Genomic DNA, 20,156 nt, shown 5'->3' on the forward strand with positions numbered 1-20,156 from the left:
CATAAATAAAACTGCCACAGGCAAAAGCCTAAAATACACTGTTGGGATTTGTATCACTTCACATTTGCCAAACCCTGAAGGTGGTCAGATTTCTACATTTTTCCCACCCAAAAAACTTTCTAACCTTAAAAAAAAAAAAAACTTGGACATTATTTAGGAGGAACCACCTGAATTTTTAATAAAATATTATCAGACAGCTAATAAGCATTAATTATTTTAAAAGGTACCTTTCATGCTTCAGTATAAGGGTCAGGTCCTTAATTACAATTAAAACTATTGCTGGCAGTTATGAAGTCCTGCCTGCAACAGAGCTCTCCCAGCTATCCAACATCGAAGCCATATCCTTGCCATTGTTCCAACTCATACAGATAAGCCTAACTCACTGGTCAGAGGTCCCTTTCAGGTGTCACTCTTCTCAATGTCAGTAACTGACCATCTCTTATCTTGAAGTAGAGACAATTACCCAGACAGATCTGGTTGTGTTTTTGTTTGGAGGGGAGGTAGGGTAAGGTGTATGTTGTAGCAGCCACTGCAACAGCTTATTTGTCCAGAGAATAAAATTCTTGGAAGCAAAACAAGCACTTCCTTTCTTGATCTCTATGAGACACTGCTAGTATCAAGAACATTGGTTTTCATTATCAAATATGGTTTATCAAGCCGGATATCCTCCCTGATGAATGCGCAGACTAACTGAAATTCCTGTGCTAGGTCTAACTGCTAACCTCTCTACAACAGCAGGTAAGCTAGAAAGAAAAGATGTTCTGCCCACAGAAGTAGCAGAGAGTGGCCAAAAAACTAGCTAAGGCTGCATTAACTCTGCACCTATGCCGCCTAAGACTCTTTGAAAGAGTCTTTGAAAGTCTCTGCCGACTGTCCTATCTTACTGCATACCATACCAGTCAGTGAGCAGGTTTAAGATTTTTCCAATCTAAACAAAAACACATCCAGAGACCAGCACCTGGTAAAGAATGGAAAAGGCAAAACAAAACAAAACCAAAAATAGGTCAATTTAGTTTGTAGAAAAATATAAAACACTGTAATACAATGCGACTAACTACATTTCACATTCTAGTCATGAACAGAGATTGTCACAGCCTTGAACTTCAGTCTTGTAGGAGATAAACTGTGTGTTCCTTAAAAATAATTCAAAATTAAGATACACGATAAAAGTTTTACATATTTCTCTTCCTTTTAAAGCAACAAACATTTCTATGACAGAAATACATTCATCCTTCTGTGCCCATGGAGGATCGGTTCCACGACCCCCACGGACACCAAAATCCATCGATGCTCGAGTTCCTTATACGAAACGGCGCAGTATTTGCACATAGGCTACATCAGGGTATGCCTACACATCACTTCATTTGCGTGTACTGCTCAGCGCGTGGCAAATTCAGGTTTTGCTTTTTTGGAACTTTCAATCCAAGGTTGGCTGAACCTGTGAATGTGAAACCCAGGGTTACGGAAGGCCACTATCCAGAATTCCTTTATTTTTAGAAGAAAATACATAAAAAATATTTTTCTTCAGCTAAAATGAAGCTTTCTTATTATTTATGTTTTTATATTTCTAGGACTAAGCTGGTTCACAGTTCGAGTACATCTCTGTAAGTGAGAAATGTGGGAGAAGTAATAAGCATAATAAACACTAAGTATGTAGGTTGGGTCCTTAGTAGTAAATTTTTAAGAAAATTGTTCCATAATGAAAGTAGTAATTGCAGAATATGGAAGTGGTCCCCTAGTGGCAACGGGCAGAATAGAATTAGCCAAATCTCAAACACGAGGTGTTCTGAAACTGCACACTCCCAAAGGAGGGGGCTTCCTTAGTAATATTTTATTGACAGTGTTTCACAAAATTAGAATATAACTTTGGTACAATTTCAGGTACTTGAATGAATTAAATTACAACTGAAAAGTTAATCCAAACAGAGGTATCCATAAACATTTGCTGTGTTTGAACAATTAGAAAGAGGAAAATAAGATAAAATTCAAATCTGCAATGAAATTCCTTCAGCTAACATAACCAAAATATAGTTAGTTATAATGACCAAATCCAACGTTTTTCTTCTAATATCTAGGGCAACCATAAAATTTATACTCCAAACTAGGATATGATTCTGGGACAACCTGTAAAATCAAGGGCATATGACCACAAAGAAAGTCACCTGTCATAAAAACCTGAGAACAAGAAAAACAATCACTAGAGCCATCAGGGCTCCAAGTCATCATAAATTCATTGAGGCACATGGGCGAATGAAGGGTAAATACAGTTGCCCCAAAAGTGACCAAACGACAATATTTTTAGCTTTGGAGTTGATTTAAGAACCACGCACTCAGAACACAACCTGAACAGCCCCAGCCCGGCCCAGCACTGCCAATAGCCGTGCCAACTCCTGCTCATATTCTGAGCCAATGAAAAATATTAACTTTACCAGCTAGTAATTACAGGTCTGTAGAACACACAGACACCTCTGAAAACTTACATGACTAGTTAGTTAGTCAAGAAAGCAGTCACGCTTCTAAGGGCTGGGGTCCAACCTCTGTCACTTCCTAACTGTAGGACTTCAGGCGAATAATCTCTGAACTTCAACTGTCTCTTTTATCAAATGAAACTACCACCCAGCTCCTAATGATTTAATTAAGGAATAGTTAACATGTAAAAAGCACGTAATATTGCGAGTGCAACAGGCAGGTGCTCAACAAATGTCACTTTATCTTCTACAACCTGTACAGACTGGAAATGAAATCAGCTGCTTTCTAATTAAACTGTCAATTATATGCCAGGCATACGAGGATCCTCGTTATAGAAAAAAGAACTAGATAAAATAATGTATTAAATATAGTCTCTCACAAATACTTTAAAGAGGGTCCCAACCACCACATCAACTATTAGCACTTATGCACATAACTTTATTCAAGTAAAATACAAAGAAATTTAAATTGATGTAAAATTCTACTTACGGACTTTTCATGTATATTTTCACCTGTCATCCTGATTTAAGGTCGAGTAAAGCAAATTCCACTAGTGGAACAGATTAATGGTGCTTGGCAGAGTATGTACTTACTCATACAAGACCTTCCTGAAGCTTTGCTTACTTTAAAAATGTAGAGGATGGATATGGTGATGGTTTATCAGTGACACTTTAAAGAGAAACAAGAGTTCTTAACACAACTGATACGACTTCCAGACAATTTGAAACTACAAGCAGAGCTGAAGGCAATACTATGTGTAATCATATGATGTAACAGTCCCTAAAACATTTAAAGAGTGTGCCCTTAAATCTCTTTGACAAGGCATTTCCATTGTACCTACATTTCTAGGTACCTAAGAATACCTAAGAAATGACTGACACCCGGATTCAATTCAAATGATGGTCAAACTGTATTCTATCTCAGGGGTAGGAGGCGAGGCAGAGGGAGCAGCGATTTAAGCCGCCACCAGCGACCCTCTACAGAAGAGAACAGCTCTTTCTGAAGTCTCCCACATAGGGGGAGGGGAAAGTGAGGAGGGATGGTTCCCCAACATAAGTAGACCATTTCTTCAAACAAAATGTATTCACCTAGAAAGTTCATAAGCCACCAGATACATCATTTCACAACACACTGGCCAAGAAACATTCATTTTAATCTTCTATCAATTAGAAGTTTGGCTTACAATGTTTTTTTGTTTTGTTTTGTTTTTTAAGTCTCAGAAAATGAAGACCTTTTGGGTACAGGGTCAACTCTGAAACCACTGCTGGTTTGAATTTTTACACATGATCCAGTATCATTCACATATGAAGCAAACTCCAATAACCTATTTTTTAAGAGAAGAAATAAAGTGATGGTGCCTATGATACTATATCATATAATCCAAATGACTAAATATTTGTGTAAACTCTTAGATGTATATAAGAGGCTCGGCACCATCCGCTTATAAAACACTGGTTTAAGATGAGTAAGTTATAAATAATGGACATAAAAAACTAAAACGTGACACTTATGACCTAAATCCTTCTAAGGTAAATAAACACACAGTACACCTTGTAGGTACTGTGCCTACAATGGTGTATGCATTACTTTAATCTTCACAACAATCATGATTATTTTACAAATGAGAAAAATGAATCAAAGAGGTAGTACAACTTGCTCCAGGATGCAATTTATTTTTGTTTATGACAGCATTTACATTTGCATCTGTCTAAAGAGCATGTGCCCTTAGTCACTAAGCAATACTACCTTTAATGAAAAAGACATTTTTTATTGATAGAAACATAAACAATATTAATTAACAAAAGACCAAACATCACCCACGCTTAAAAATTTTCAGAGAAAATACCTGAGATGGAACATACCAAATGTTAACAAAATAGGCTGCAAAGAGCACATAAGATAAAATTCACCTTAAGTACTTATGTATGATCATATGTAAATGAAAAAATTAAAAACAAAAATAAGTTCCAGGTACAGGATTCGAAGGTAAATAAACACACAGCACAGAAAGACCTTGACGAGTCAGCTATAACAAGGATTATCCAGGTTCTCACTATCCAAAGTGGCCTTCATTCTCTTTCTCAGTATTAATTAGTCCTTCCACAAGAGAAAAAAAGGTCTCAAAAGTTTTCTACCTCTAACTTTGTTACCATGGGCTACATGAATCTATCCAAGCCAATTTTCCTTCACCGCTAATGCTCACATTATTTTAAGACACTAGGTTAAAAGAACAGGCCATATTATGATCCACAGATCTAAGAGTTATAGTAAAAACTGGACCGCCGTTCTTACTGAAGTGTTTGTGACCACCTATCCTTTTGTTAGGGAGTAAAAATAACTTGGCTTGTACCCATTACACCTGTTCTACTCTCGGTATCCCTATCACAGGGAATGGTAACTCCAATCCTCACTGCTGGCAGCCAAAAGTACCCCTCGGCCTTAAACAAACAGCTTTCTCACTTTCTCTCTCACCCCACACACAATCAATCCATTAGCCTGTTGGCTCTACCTCAGAAACATATCCAGAATCAGACCACCTATCATCTCAACTGCTGGGAGGGGCCCCTGTCCAAATCACCATCCCATCTCATCCAGTTAACTAACTGTCCCAGCCTTTCAACCTGTTTCCAAGCTTTGGCCCTTGGCCCACTACAGGGCATTAATTAACAGAGCAAGCAGTCATCCCTTAATCCCCTATGCATAGTGTACGAAACATGCTGAGAGCCTTGACATTGGCTGTTTCCTATGCGAGTTATACTCTTGAGATTTTCACAAGACTTGCTTCTCCTGTCATTTACAACTTTGCTCAAAAGTAACTTCCTTAACCATCTCATTCTTTATATTTATCCTATTTTTCCATAGCACTCGACACCTTCTAACATACTATAAACCTTATATTTATTGTCTCCTCACTACTGGAATGTAAACTCTATGAAGACAGAGATTCTTGTCTGTGTTGTTCATTGATGTAGTCTGTGTCTAGAACACTGTCTAGTACACTGCAGGTGCTCAAATGTTTGTTAAATGAATAAAGCAAATATTAATAACTAAGTACCTGATCAAGTGTTAAACTTCCAATATCCTATATAATCACAGAGGGTTTTTTGTTTGTTTTTTAAGCAATAAGAGATGGCAAATTAAAAGGCCAAGGAGTAGAGTGTTTCCTCCTCCACCAAAGTGATCAGCAACCTCAAACAGCTCTAACTGAGGGGGTGTGGAATGACAAGGCAAATCAAAGCAAGAATGTCTTTTGTTTAGATAAAAATCTCAGTGGGCCATGATGTAGTAAAAATCTGTATCTGGAGCCACCATCTCATCCTAACTGCCCAGTATTAAGTATGGCCCACTTCCCTTCCTTATACTGACTCCACTACAGAATGTGCTCCAGATTTCACCTTGCAATTGTCAACACTCACTTCACAGTGTGCAGTGATATGCGCGGACCTTCCATTCGTAAGTACTTTTGGTATTATGGTCATTTCCACGCAGTCAAAAAGACAGGTCAGTGTAGGCAAGCAGCACTTTCCACTGGCATACTCTATACAAGTCCAAGCATCCTGCTGATGTCAATTTAGAAAAAGAATCTCTCCCTTCTCCACCTCTCCATTACACTTGAGTTAAATGTTCCCATAAAACAGAAAGTTACTTTAATCACTACCATTTACAAACAGTAACGTCAGGCACCATTTTTACACTACATGTACCATCTAATCCTAACAAAAACCCCAGGAGGTAGGCATGACAATTATCCTCAATTTACAGATGAGAAAATTGAGGATATATCAGAGGATCACTAAGGGAATCTAGAAACATTCTGTTAAGATGAAGAATGTATCCTTTTATGACTCTCCAGGACGATACGTATAAAAAAGGAGAAATATATGCAAGTTAGAAAAACTCTAGCAGATCAATAAAGAAGGAATGATGCGATCAGAAAAATCACCCTTTGCGATCCCTAGTGAAATGATGAACCTTAGGCAATGATTACAATAGATGATAGAACCCTTAGGTGAAGAAAGGTTGATGGGGCACTTCGGAATGGAGATGAGGCTGACGATACTTGTACCCACCAAGAATTAATCTTATCTCTAAAAGGCAGACATGTGTGCCTCCTGATGGGATGTTACTTACACCCAGGAACACTTACATACTCTTGAGAAACCACCTGAATCTAATTTCTACCTACCAGTTCATAGAAAACATAAAACACCAGGAAATGGTTGAATTCAGAAAGGGAGGAAGGGCGGGGGAAGCTATTACAGTCATGCACCACTTAAGGACAAGTTACGTTCTGAGAAATGCATCATTAGGCAACTTCATCAGGGTGCACTTACACAACCCTCGATGGTACGTATAGCCTACTACACGCCTAGGCTAGACGGCTTACTATTGTCGTATATGCACTCTGGTGTTGACCGAAACATCGGTATGTGGCTAGAGGCCATCAAGTAAATGTAGCCTGTTGACCTTGTCTGGGTTCAGATTCAAGCAAACCAACTATGGAGAAACAACTGAAACAATTCAGGGAATCCGAACGTGGATTAGATGTTAATTGCATAAAGGCACTGTGGTTATCTTTTTAAAAGCCTTTATCTTAGATGAAATTTTTCATCTGCATTTGATTTAAAGTAATCCAGCAATAACTGATTCAGAATAACCGCCAGATGCTAAAACCAGTGGAAGACTGTAAGACAAAAGAATATCCAGTCTCAAATTTGTCACTCCACAAACAATTTATTAATTACAAAAGGAAAAAGGGTACATTTACAATGGAGCAATCTAGTAGATATCACCTAAATCAAATGATTACCTGAAGTCAACAGTGGGACAAATTGACATGCCTCCTGATATAATATACTGACATCCCTAAGTAATATGCATGTCAACAATGTTTAACCTATGAGAAAGTAGCTAGCCAAATCCAAATGGAGAGAATCTGCAGACCAGCAGGCATGGACTCCGCAAAGTGCCACTGTCATTAATGACAAAGGTTTGAGAATTGTTCTAGATCAAAGAGGCTAAACAACAACTTGATACAACAGTTTTTATATGTGTATATATATATATATATATAATTCTAACAATTGGTGACCCAAGCAAAAAGCTTACAGGTATTAATTGAATTCTTATAACTCTTCTAAAGATTTAAAATTTTAAGCTAAAGAAAATATAAAATACTCCAGAGAAATGGAGGAGAAGTGGTGGAGATGAGGAAACATTGGATAAGTGTTGATTAACTATTGAAGCTGGCTGATAGTTACAATACAGAGTTCATTAAAATATACACTCTTATTTATGCCCAGGTCTGTGTCTTAATTCCCATTTGTATAAAATTAGAAAAACATGTACCTCAAGGCAGCGTCAAGATCAATTACTAGGGGGAAAAGTCCTGTAGAAAAAAATTATGCATTAAACAATTATCATGCACTGTCAATTCTTTCAGAAAAGGCTTGAAGATGACATATAAAACAAAAGCCTGATGAACTGAATGCAAGTTAATGTAACTGCTCCAAGGCCTCTGCACTTGCTCCTTCTCTTCTGTCCCCAATAAATGGTCATGGCTTGCTCCCTAGCTTCATTTTTAAGTCTCTGCCTTGCCTGGGCACGCTAATGAAAATGGAACTTTCTACATTTTGTCCCTTTATCTTGCTTGGTTTCTCTTTGATAGCACTTGCTAGATTGTCTCCCTTACTAGAATATAAATGCCCCTAAAGCTGGAACTTTGTCTTAGTGCACCACTATCTTCCCCAAACACATGGGAGTGCAGTGCTGGGATCTACTAGGCACTCAAAATAAATGTGAAGTATTTTCTTCAATCTAAAGGGACGCTGACCTGTACTACCACTGCAATGTACACTCTTTTTTCTACAGAATCAGTGATTAAAAGTATAGCTTCTAGTTTGAGACTGACTTTAGAATCCTGGCTCAACCATTTACCGAGCTGCCGTGTGATCCTGGGCACCTTTTGCTTGTTTTTCCATTTGTAAAATAGAAATTACACTATCTAACTCTTAATATAGCTGAGTATTGAAAAGGAAAAAAAAATTATTTATATATATAGATCTATATATCTATATGTGTGTGTGTGGGTGTATTAATCACACACACACAAACCCTACAAACCCTGCTTCTACAAGCCACTAAGAATTAGGTACTACAAACCATAAGGTTTCTAGAGGAAGACCATCCAACCAGGCCAACTCTGTGGTCACCCTTGTGTTTTCTATTCTCATCCTACTTGATTCCAATTTTATGTTCCTAGAAAAACAGTTCCTAGAAGAACAGATAAAAAAGCTTCTCATTTTTCCATGTGACTGAAGCCAAAAAATGTAAATACGAGTCTTCCTGGTAGACTAGATTCTAATTCTCCCAGGAGGCTGAGTCATAAATAGAAGATCCTGAAATTGGGAGATAGTTTTGGTTGGAAAAAATTTTAACTTTTTAATGTTCCCTAAGGTTTGGGGAATATGAGATTTTTAAGAAGTAAAAAGTAACACCACATTAATTGGATAACTTTAACAGTATATGGAAGAACTAGTAGAAATTATGGCCTCAACTGAACCTAAGCAGTGAACATAAAACAGGCATGGCATTGTAGATTACAAATGCAGCTAGGTTTTTCTCTTGTATTTCAAATATAGAACAAGTAGACTGGAATAAAAATAGAGAAATAGTATCAGAACTGCCTTCATTGAATGTCAGAAGGTACAAGATCTTAAAGTTATATAGCTTCCAATTATTTCATCCTAATCAGATAAAATATTAAAGAAATTACATTAGGAGGAATTTCTTTGCTTCGCTTTAATCTTCTTAAATGAAATATGCAAAAACTCCTGGTCCTCAGTCCACACGTGAGAATGGCATTCCTGAGGCCAACAGGGCCACCAGGTCTGCCAGACTTAGATAGTCCCTGATGGAAACCTGGTGTCTAAGGTTTCCAGACAATATACCTCACACAACTGCCTTCTCGCATAAATGCTAACAAAACGCAAGAAGTACACCAGCAAAAGAATGACAATCAAAGTGACCCACTACTGGGTCATATATTTACTTAACAGGTTCAAGCAATTTAAAAGGACACTTTTTAATGACACTTTTCCTATAACATATGCCTGGCAAAGATCCTACCCCCAAATTTAGCTTTTCATTCATCAGAAACTCACCTTAAATCTCTAAACCAGTACTGAATATTGTTTTACATTCCTAATTTGCATATAAAACACCTGAACACAAACTAAAAACAGGGCAGCTGTCTGGGACTTTAACTGGTTCTCCTTCCTTCTGAGAAGAAGGCACACGGGTTCCCACACAAGGACCTTCCCAACACCAAGTGCCACTACAGTCTGGTCACCAGTGAGAATTTACTCATGCCCAACTACATCCACAGTAATCTGGCTGTTACAACTTACTGGGTAAGTCTTCGGCTAACCAAATTAAAGCATTTTAACAGCCAGGGCGGGGGTCAAGGAGAACGCTTTAAAAACTTAAATCTAAAAAAAAAAATAAAACTGGGAATTCTTCATTCTGGGGCGGAAGCGGGCAAACGCCAGCTTGTGAACATTGAGGGTTCCAGGCTGAGGTTATAAATCCATTCTTTCACTTGCAATTCCATTTTTAACTTCTCATCCACACCAACCTCTGCAGAAGTATTCTCAAAGTGGGTAGGGATTTCCTTTAACTAGGGTACTGCAATCATAGTAACAACGATTGTGGGCCTGGGGGACAGAATAGATCAACTGTATTCTGGACTTGAAAGCTAGGGGAAGAATAAATTGCACTCATTTTTTTTTTATTTGAGATTTGCTGTCATATATTTGAAGTGAGAGTAGGAAAGTGGGAAAGACAAAAAAGGAAAGTCAGTCAAGGTAATAACTTGGTTTCCACTTTATGGAAACACGAAGCCTAGTCAAAAAAACATTTTGTCCTTTAATTCTACAATCGGACTAGAAAAGCACCAAACTTTTTTTTCCCATGGTAGCACGATATTCCAAGGACCATGGGTCATATGTGAACTTTACAGATATATCCTAAGCAAAAAAATGTAAAATGTAATTTTCTAGACAAGCAGCCTTTACCCAGAAGCAGTATTTCAAACCCCTAGATTAGGTTAGCACAGTCGCCCAGACGCCCAAGGAAAAAAAAAATGGACAATGAATATTAATTTCTGACGGTTTACACTAAGTCACACTTCGGTCCTTGTACAACTCTCTGCAGTCTATACGTACACATTAGTCAAAGTGGGATACATAATCCAGTAGTCCAAAACTAAAAATTGATACTACTTTTAAAAATTGAATGTTTGCCATTTTCTGAGCATCTTATAAGTCCTACTATAAACCAATGACCAATTACCAAGGTGGGTTTTTCAACATATAAGCAGCAGTTTCTGAAACCTAAATGCTGAAAGAGAAGTCTACTGACAATTAAGGACATGTTTAAAAAACACCTAAAGCCAATTACCTAAATCCGAAATTATGAGATGGTGGCCATAGTTAACCAACAGATACATTTGGTCCATGGTCCTGAAATATTTTTGAGTAAGTTGCCAACATCCAAAATATCAGATCTCCTGGTTAGGAAACAGGATAGAAAAGGAGCTGGCCCACACCCCCCATACCAATGATAGACTGGAATATAAGCACCAGCAAGAGTGTGAATGCGCGGGCGCGCGCGCGCCCACACACACACACACACACACACACACACACACACACAGCCTTCTCCCTACAGCTCTTCCATTTTGCCGCAGCCCCACCCAAGCCTTTCCACCCAGCATTAAAACACTCCAAACTATGACAAAATAATCTAAAGCTAACAACATTCATACTTACCCAGTTTTAAAACACAATGATTAGAATTTAATACACAACCTGTCTACTCTTTGCCAACTTTGTTAAACGGCTTTTATTAATCAATGGATACATTTTATACTTCACATTGCCATCTCCCAGAAAGAATGGGAATGATTAGTTACCAGCATTACTATTATTCATCATCACCTTCCTGTTTCTTCGTCCATTATGCACTCACACACACATTTCCCAAGTCTGGTTCATACAGTGCCCAATACCCTATCCAATATTCCATTAAGCAGCTTAAGAGTAAAATGAAATAGTTACAAAAAAATGTCAAATTCAGTCTGAAATAAAGTTGGATTTAAAATTTTGACGGTTAAACACATTATCAAAAAAAGACGCATATTCTCTTGTAAAAGGTCTTATTTTGGACTTGTTGGGTCGCAGGTACTCCTGGCTTATAAGACAATTACTACAAAAAAAAAGCAATTAAGCATGTTAATAAAATATATACATTCCAGCAACATGTGCTATAATGTAAACTAATACTGTTCATTCCTTTACAAAGAAAAAATCTGTAGCAATAGAAATGAAACAAACCTTTTAAAATCACCAATTAAAAGGAAAAATGTAGTTGTATAATATCTTGCTGCATCAAAAGTGAAAAGTAAAATCCTAACTGAAAATACCACTTTGCAGAAGAATCAATCAGGCTAGATATCATCTGCTCCCTCTGCTGATTCTACTGAAAAGTGGTCATTTCTACAGCTTTAGCAGTTGGACAATTAGCAATCAAACATCTACTGAATAAGTTAAAACACCAAGTTTTCCCCCCACACCTGCTTCAAGTCACCTTAGCTTAAGCCTAAGCCTAAGCCTAAGCCTAAGCCTAAACTTAAACTGCATAATTTTCTTTAGATTTTCTCAGTCTATGGCCATTCTACCCTGAACAAGTCCGATCCTGTCTGATCTTGGAAGCTAAGCAGGGTTGGGCCTGGTTAGTATTTGGATGGGTGACCACCTAGGAAGACTAGGTGTTGTAGGCGTGAAAAATTAAAAAAAAATAAGGGATTGTAAGCTGACAAGGTCCTTGCAATCTGTCAACCAAGGGTCACCTCGCTTAAAAAATAAATAAATAAAAATAGATTTTCTCTACTCTTCACTTGAATTTTCCCAACCTTCTCGCCTAAAAGACACATTTAAGTCTTACTAAGAAGAAGTTACATAAGGTCAGATAGACGAGACGAACACAAAGTTCGTATGCAAATAGTTTAGTCCTTGATGAGGAATCCCAGTGCATACAGTGCCTGGCAAAGGCCAATAGCTGTTGAATAAATGATACCCATCTCTGTGACAAAGAGATCATTCTAAGTTAGTGAAGTTCACTGGGTACTTCATAGAAAAACTCTGTATACTTCATAGATAAAAGAGTTTGCCCTTGTTTAAGTAGCGTGCAAGCTATTAGGTAAAATGGTTCATGTTCACTAACTCGAACCTTTACTGAGCAAGTAATATAGTCTGGGATTGACTCAGTCTCAGATTCTGATAAAATAACAAAAAATTTTATCTCTGGGAGTCTCTTCATCAATAAAGTGTGAATGGAAAACTAGGCAATGAAGTTCAGTAACTTGCCTGGAATCACAAAGCTACTTTAATGACACACTGAACATCTATCTACTACCTCCAAGGTCATGTTTCAACTTTCTCTTCAAAGACTCTCTAATGTAGGGAACACTCCCATTTTATCGATGAGGACACGAAGATCCAAAAAGTTTAAGATCCTTAGGAAGTAGGTGTGTCAGAAGCCAAAACCAGATTGATCTCTTTCTGAAGCCCTTTCTAGTATCTCAGTGCCATTTCTCTGTTTAACTCCAACATAACACAACCAGCAGTATCTTCAGTTCAAAGCTTACGTTCTTCCATCACTGACATAACAAACATCAGACGACTTACTGAAGCAGAAGCTTTTGTATCCAAAACAATCATATCCAAAACAGAGGGGGAAAAAAGGAATTAAAGCCAAAGTAGGAAATCAAAAAAATCATACATACGTACCTTAAACATTTTATTTAAGTTTAACACACAAATGTACATTTGTTTGCCAATCTTAATATGGGGTCAAGGCGCTTGGAGAACAGGATCGATGATGGGCAATTTCTTGTTGAGTAGAGTCCCTTTTGCTTGATCTAAACCACATCTATAAATCTACAATTCCCATTTCCAGTTTCATCAAAGTGGGCGGCTTTAAGAAATCCTTGTAAAGCAGTCTACATACAGAATTCTCCTGGACTAAGTTATTCTTCCTCCCAAACTTTTAGTTATTGCAGCCACATCTAATTCTACAGCCATTACTTTAGTGACTCACCTTCATCAAATCTTTCCAAAGAATCCAACTTGGTTTCCAGGGAGAAAAAAAGTTTGCACTCATTTTATCAGTCGACATATTTCGATTATTGTAAAAACAAGATTACCTGCCATGAAACAGTGTTGGAAAGCAACACAATTTCTGGCAAGTATACAACTAGCCCAGTGCAAGCAAAAGTGCACTAACTTGAAAGCAGCTTACTAGCACAAGAGGTCAGCATGCTATCTCGTATCCAAGAAGCGTTTTAGAGATGAGAGTAGTAATCGTTGTAAGGCAGCTAAGTAAGCATAGACCTTATGTGTAAGCAGAGGACAGAAATGAAACAGATTTCACCCTCAGAATTTGTAATCTAGCAAAGGGATAAGAAACATTCACCAATTAACTGTATGCAATACAAAGTAAAAACGGATCCATGTGATAAAGACACAGGAAAACACCGTGCAAATTCAAAGGAAAGACTATAGTGTGTACTCCAACAGTTGTTTAATGTAGCAAATGTGTTAAATGAACTTGAAGCAGGTTTTCATGGAGATAAGGGGGTAATGTGGAAAAGGAGGACATTCCAAGAAAAGCAGTGTGACACAGGCACCAAATAAAATAAAAGGGAATGGTATTAATGGGGATCTACAGTGGCTTGGTTTACTTGGTACATGGAATGGGGACTGAAAGAAATTGAGATGAAGTTTAAAAAAAAATGTTGGGAGTCCGATCAGAGGCGGCCTTAGATGCCAGAGTTCATCTGAATGTCTTTTTCAAAAGAAGAGGTGTGTTGTAATTTGACAACGGTGTTGACACAATGGACTATTATGTAAAGGCAATTAAATAATCAAAAAGATAACACTACATAATGCTTTATATTTTGTTAACAATGCATCTCAATTTAATTCTTTTAAAGTTTCTCAAGAACATTTACTTTTGTACCAAGAAGCATATCTCCAGGCATTAACTCCTCAGCAGTATGTTAGAGTGAACAGCTAAGAAACTACAAGAATAAAGCAAGAAATATGAGACAAAGGCAGAAAAGAGACTATATGGGATTGAGATTGAAGAATTACAAGAAAATTTGTTCACCCAATTAACTGTAGTACAAAGTAAAAACTTCTGTCAGGTGACAGAAGACAAAGAACCCACAAACAGAAATAAGACAAGTTTGGAGGTAGGCAACTCATTAAGTTTGAACCACATTGAGTTTGCAGTGCCAAGGGAATAAATATCCAGGCGGCTATAACCAGGAGAAAGAAAAGTACAAAATGCCAGAATTCTTAGCTTGTTACCAAAGGCAAGCCATCCAGGTGAAGGTGAAAGGTACAGAATACAAAGAGGAGGGAAAGGAAGAAACCAAAGCAGAAATGTCAGAAAACAGCACCATAAGAAGCTAATAGAAATGTTAAACCTAGGAAATTATGTCTGTACACTCTAAATCAGGAGTAAGCAAATTTCTTCTGTAAAGGATAAGACAGTAAATATAAATAAATGAGGTTATATTCCAACACACCATATTTATAGATTTTGAAATGTTTACTTCATGTAATTTTCAAGTCATAAAATTTTGATTTTTTCCCCCCACTATTTAAAAACGTAAAATCCTTTCTCAGCTCACAGGCCATACAAATACAGGTAGCAGGTTGGACTTGGCCTGTGAGCCGTCTGCCAACTCCTGCTCTAATAGCAATAAAGATAAGAGAACTGGATTAACTGTCCTTTTCTAAACTTATAAGGGTATTTTATTTTTCCTTTAGATAAACTGAAAACTTACCAGACATTCATTAAATTTGAACGCTTTCCTTAAATTTTTCTAATTCCTTAAGCTTGATTCCTTTAAGAGATAATTACATGTGTTGTGTTTATAAAAGCTTTATTAGAACACTGCCTTCCACTAAAGAGGTATTGCTTACCTTAAACAGAAAAATTACACCCGTACTACAAATACAGCGAAGGCACTAAATGAAAAACATTATTTCTGAATTTGCCCCTCATTGCTTTCAAACTCTTTTCTTTAAAGTGATTTTGTAATCTAAAGGTTAGATGATTCAATAGCAGCCTGCATATAAATACCTAGATTTTTAAAACCTAGAGACATCAGTATTGAATGTGTGAGTTATGAGTAACAATTAGGAAAAAAATTCACGGCAGAATGTCAACTTCCGACAGGCATTCTTCATAAATACAAACCATGTCTGGTGAGGAAGGAAGGACTCCTTACCCCCAAAGCCACTCCTTGTACCTTAGCGGTAGCTCAGGGGCAGAAACAGGACTCCTTCTTCAATCACTTGCTGCGGCAATAAGCTGTAACCCAAGAAAACTTTAATACCAAATGTAAGTACAACATTGTCCACAAAGCTCAAGACTTTCGTTATTGGATAACCATTTTGTCTGGTTTCAAGCAGACAAAACAGTAAGGGTGATTATTAAGACACATGCAAAGCTCTTCAGGGAGGGCCCATGAGACTAACTCAGCCATCTGACAGCTGGAACAAAGATGTTCCATCTGAACTTTTGTCTGCCGCCACCTGAGAGTAGAAATGTCACCATTCCCTAGTCATCAAATTGCCAAGCAAGCCAAGCTACAATGACTAGGATCGGCCTGTCCCATACTTGAGTTCATTAGCACCCTGCACCTCCAAAGGTATCTACAGTGCAAACATTTTGTAGTTGTTACTTTCAGAAACTCCTAACTTGGACACAACTCTGGGATAAATACAAACCTCTTCTCAGGTTTTGTAATCAAAAAGGCGTGAGCGAAGAGAAACAGAAGTAACTCTTCACTGTACAATCAGAAAATCTACTGCTTTCTACATTTTAGAAACCTCAATAACACTACGCTTGATTTCTAAACTTATAAAACCCAGGGGGCAAATTAAACTCATTATATCATAAAACCCTACAAAAAACTATTTCGATGAGTTATCTTAAATTTTAAATATAATTTGCTTTTCAATTAAATTAAAAGGGTTATTAAACAGAAATTAACTTGTAAAGTGTTTTAAAGAAAAAAAAATTAAGATTTCCATACTTATCTGCTTTTATTCCTACTAGAAAAATATATACAGGAGGACATATAAATGCTATTTTATTATACACACATGCATTCATTTAGCAATTAAGGTAGTTATTATTTAAGCCTTTAATTAGTCGTGTAAAAATTCCTGAGTAGCAAGAGACTTCAAGAAGAAACATTCTCCCAAGGCTTTCATAACTCTAAATATGCCAACTCTAGGCGAGTGTAGTAAGATGATAATTAAAGTGTTCCTAAACTAAGTATCCAAAGAGTACAAATGCTCTGCATAGATCTTTTTTCACCTCAAAATCTCTTCCTCAACCCATCCCAAGTGTAAAAGTTATCAACAGTTTACACAGCTTTTCCTATGCCTCTCTACACAGTAGGTGGCTTTATCATTCTTGTATTGGCAACTCGATCTTTTACCTAACTGAAATTAAATACCAATCTTTTAAATCTAATTTTGAAGCGAAATCAAAGGACCTCAGCCATTTTCTCAGACTCTCGAGGGGAAAGACTTCAGAAATCAGTGTCAGACCTCACTCTCCAAATGCATGACCCCTGCTCTTTCTACCTGAATGATCCCACTGCACAAGGCTGTGGTGGAAGTGGAAGTGGAGTGAGAACGTGCCCTCTCGTAGGCAATTTGTTTCTTTTTCACTTAGAAAAGGTCTTCCACAGGCTGAACTGAGACTGCCTGGAGACCTGTGGCCTGCGCTCTTTCCTCCATAGCTATGCCCTTCCACACTATGGCCTTGAATACTGGTTCTCCAGAAGTGAACAAAACTCTTTCGATGTTATATATGTATAACAATACTTTCAAAATCTTTTTTGTTCTGGACTCTTGTATAAATATGGTCTAAGCAACTATGTTTCCAAATAGCTTTAGTCATTACCTTTAAAAGGCCTGCAAGGTCCATTACTTTCCTATGTCCAATTTCAGAATTTAACTACACTTTTACTTTTCATGCTAAATTAAAAGGGGAGGGGCCAGACGTGACTTTATATACATAGATTAAAATAAAATTCAGGCTAAACACCTGCAAATAAACTCCTCTTTGGGAGGAACTGGTATCTACATTCATAAACGCACAGGGCAGAAGGGCAACAAAAGCAGAGACTCGTAACTCCCAATTGTAAACTGAGAAAAAGATAGCATGGAACGTCTAAGTGACTGATTAATACACAATTGTATAATTCAATAAAGACTCATTCTATATGCTACTACACCCTGAAATCTTTCAAGGGGACTCTCACAAATGACTTTGCTACATGTGGGTCTCCGTAAGATGCTGTGAGAGCCTCCACACTGTACCTGCATCTTAAACTGAAAAACTCTTGTGTGCTCCATTTAAAGGAGTCCAGCTAGGGAGTCAAAGAAAATAAAACAGTAGGGGAGAGGGGAGTGATACTCTACAAGAGACTAGGAATGCTCTTCAGACTTACAGAGCATCGCAGAAAAGAAACAGGAAAACACTTCTGGAAATCCAAGAAAAGGCTGGAAAAAGTATATTCTCTCAACTTCCATTTCTGCTCTAAGAGTTGTCTAACAGAGGACATTTCCTCAATTACAAGATTCGTAAATTATTTGGGGATGGGGTGATAAGCCATCACATTAAAGGGGTACACTGTAAAAGGTTATACATTTCAGAACCTAAAAATATGAAAAGTATGTAACTTAGAATAGTTACACTAGGCTTCCTGCAATAGGATCACAAACTGCTTAAGATGTGAACTGAGGTTTCTCAAGCCTCTCAAATGGAGCTACAACCTCACAGAGGCATTTTGAATTAAATAAACCTAGCGTTAACTTTTTCCATTCATTTACTCCCAAGTATTGGTCTTATTTTAGAATCCAATTTTCTTGAATTAAAAGCAAGCGAAATTGTTCAAAACCATTAAGTCTTTGTTATACATTTACAGCCTACTTAAAAATTAAGTTTTGTGAACCAAAAAAAAAAAAAAGACAGTTTTTCTTGTTTAATCTTATTTAGGTCGATGAACTCCAAACAAGAGGCAATAGTGGCTTCCTCCTCCAGGGAGGAGTTCACCTTGATTATCTGCTTAAGGTTTATTTTTTTTTTCCCCTGCCCTCCTGTGAGAATTTCAAGGAAGGTACTGAATTACTATTTTAACCAAACTGTACTAGGTGGCTTATCTGAACTAGGGTAAAAAAAAAATGTATGCTCCATGTATGGGAGCATACACACACACACACACACACAGAAAAAACTGGATACAAAAAAATACATTAACATGATAAAAAAAATACACTTAATATACTTGCAGCCATGTTAACCAATGCACTTAACAGCTATTGCAAAGTACAAGAATTCAAAATTTTCATTTCAATTATACCTATACCCTGACTCTTCAATGATCACCTGTTTCCTCCTTCAAACAAGGTGACACAAAAAAATTTAACATTTTCCAATTTCTAAGGTATCTCCTAAAAGGCACAAAATAAAGGAAGGGCTTAAACAATATCCAAATAGTTACACATATTTCCTTTTCAATAATGTGCTTTTTGTTTTTTCATTGTTCCTATTCTCTTTAAGCAGTATATCTTAATATGAAAAGTGGAGGGCCAAGAACGGTGGAGTATTTCAGGGGCTAGACAACACAATCTTATTTTCTCCCGAATGCTGGAATAACACGCTTTGCCTGACTAGACTCTTTAGACCTGATCAAGAGGCAACAGTGTATTCTCCCACTTGATAGGGTGCAAAGAATGTAACCATTTCACAACACTCAGTGATTGTTACTTTTTCTATAGAAACTGGACCATGATCCAGGTTTAAGTTCAACGAAACTTCCTAATAATAGCTATTCCTCAAAACTGATTGAAACATAAAATGTGCCCAGGCCTCTCGTGCTGTAAGAAGCTATGTTTTCAAAGTACAGACATTGTATTTTTTATTAACAGCTGGGGGAAAAAAAAAAAAAAAGGATACACCACATTCTACGTTACCGAATTCACGGAAGAATGGGGGTTTCGGCGACGGCTTGAGGAGTACCTGACCCAGAACAGAGGACGAAGAGCTCCCTCCGGGCCGCGGGCCCCCGTCCTTGGCCACACCATCACCACCTGAAGTGAACGGACTGCTGGTTCGCTTATCATCCCTCCAAACCTGAAATTCCCTACCTCAAGATCAATCAAAAGCAGGAGGAGAAAAGTTTCTTCTAGAAGGCGCAAAAAAGGTCACAACTTGGATGAATGAAACTGGGCTAAAGACACCCGGAGCCAGGAGGATTTTCGCTGAAGTCAGAAAAAGAGAAGTCAAAGATATTTTCGTTTGTTTGTTTAACGTGACAGAGCTCATACGCGACCGTGGTCCAGAGAACTGCACGAACACGCTTTGCAGAAGGTTTTATTGAGCGCGGACGGTTCCGGGGCGGCCAGCAGGCGCTAGCGTGGTGGCGGGTGGCGGGCGGCGGAGACGGAGCAGGCGGAGGTGGAGCGCACGGCGGCGGGGCCGGAGACAACGCAGCTTCGCGGCGACGGGAGCGGGGCCGGGCGCTCGCGCGT

The 20,156-nt window shown here is 37.8% G+C and overlaps 2 protein-coding genes and 1 pseudogene across 2 annotated transcripts in view; 1 reads left to right on the plus strand and 2 right to left on the minus strand.

Moving 5' to 3' along the window:
* The window catches only part of MRPS6 (mitochondrial ribosomal protein S6), a 71,025-nt gene that overhangs the window by 50,093 nt on the left and 776 nt on the right, over positions 1-20,156 (minus strand). The window contains exon 2 of the mRNA XM_036218887.1: positions 19,599-19,715. Within this exon, the coding sequence (XP_036074780.1) occupies positions 19,599-19,715 (117 nt within the window). The remainder of the gene's footprint in view (positions 1-19,598; positions 19,716-20,156) is intronic.
* SLC5A3 (solute carrier family 5 member 3) overlaps positions 1-20,156 on the minus strand; it is a 33,757-nt gene that overhangs the window by 13,160 nt on the left and 441 nt on the right. The gene's annotated exons all lie outside the window — the stretch shown is intronic.
* LOC118602587 lies at positions 12,192-12,310 on the plus strand (annotated as a pseudogene).

The sequence above is a fragment of the Rousettus aegyptiacus genome, unplaced genomic scaffold (genome assembly GCF_014176215.1).
Source record: "Rousettus aegyptiacus isolate mRouAeg1 unplaced genomic scaffold, mRouAeg1.p scaffold_m13_p_4, whole genome shotgun sequence".
Taxonomy (NCBI): Eukaryota; Metazoa; Chordata; class Mammalia; order Chiroptera; family Pteropodidae; genus Rousettus; species Rousettus aegyptiacus.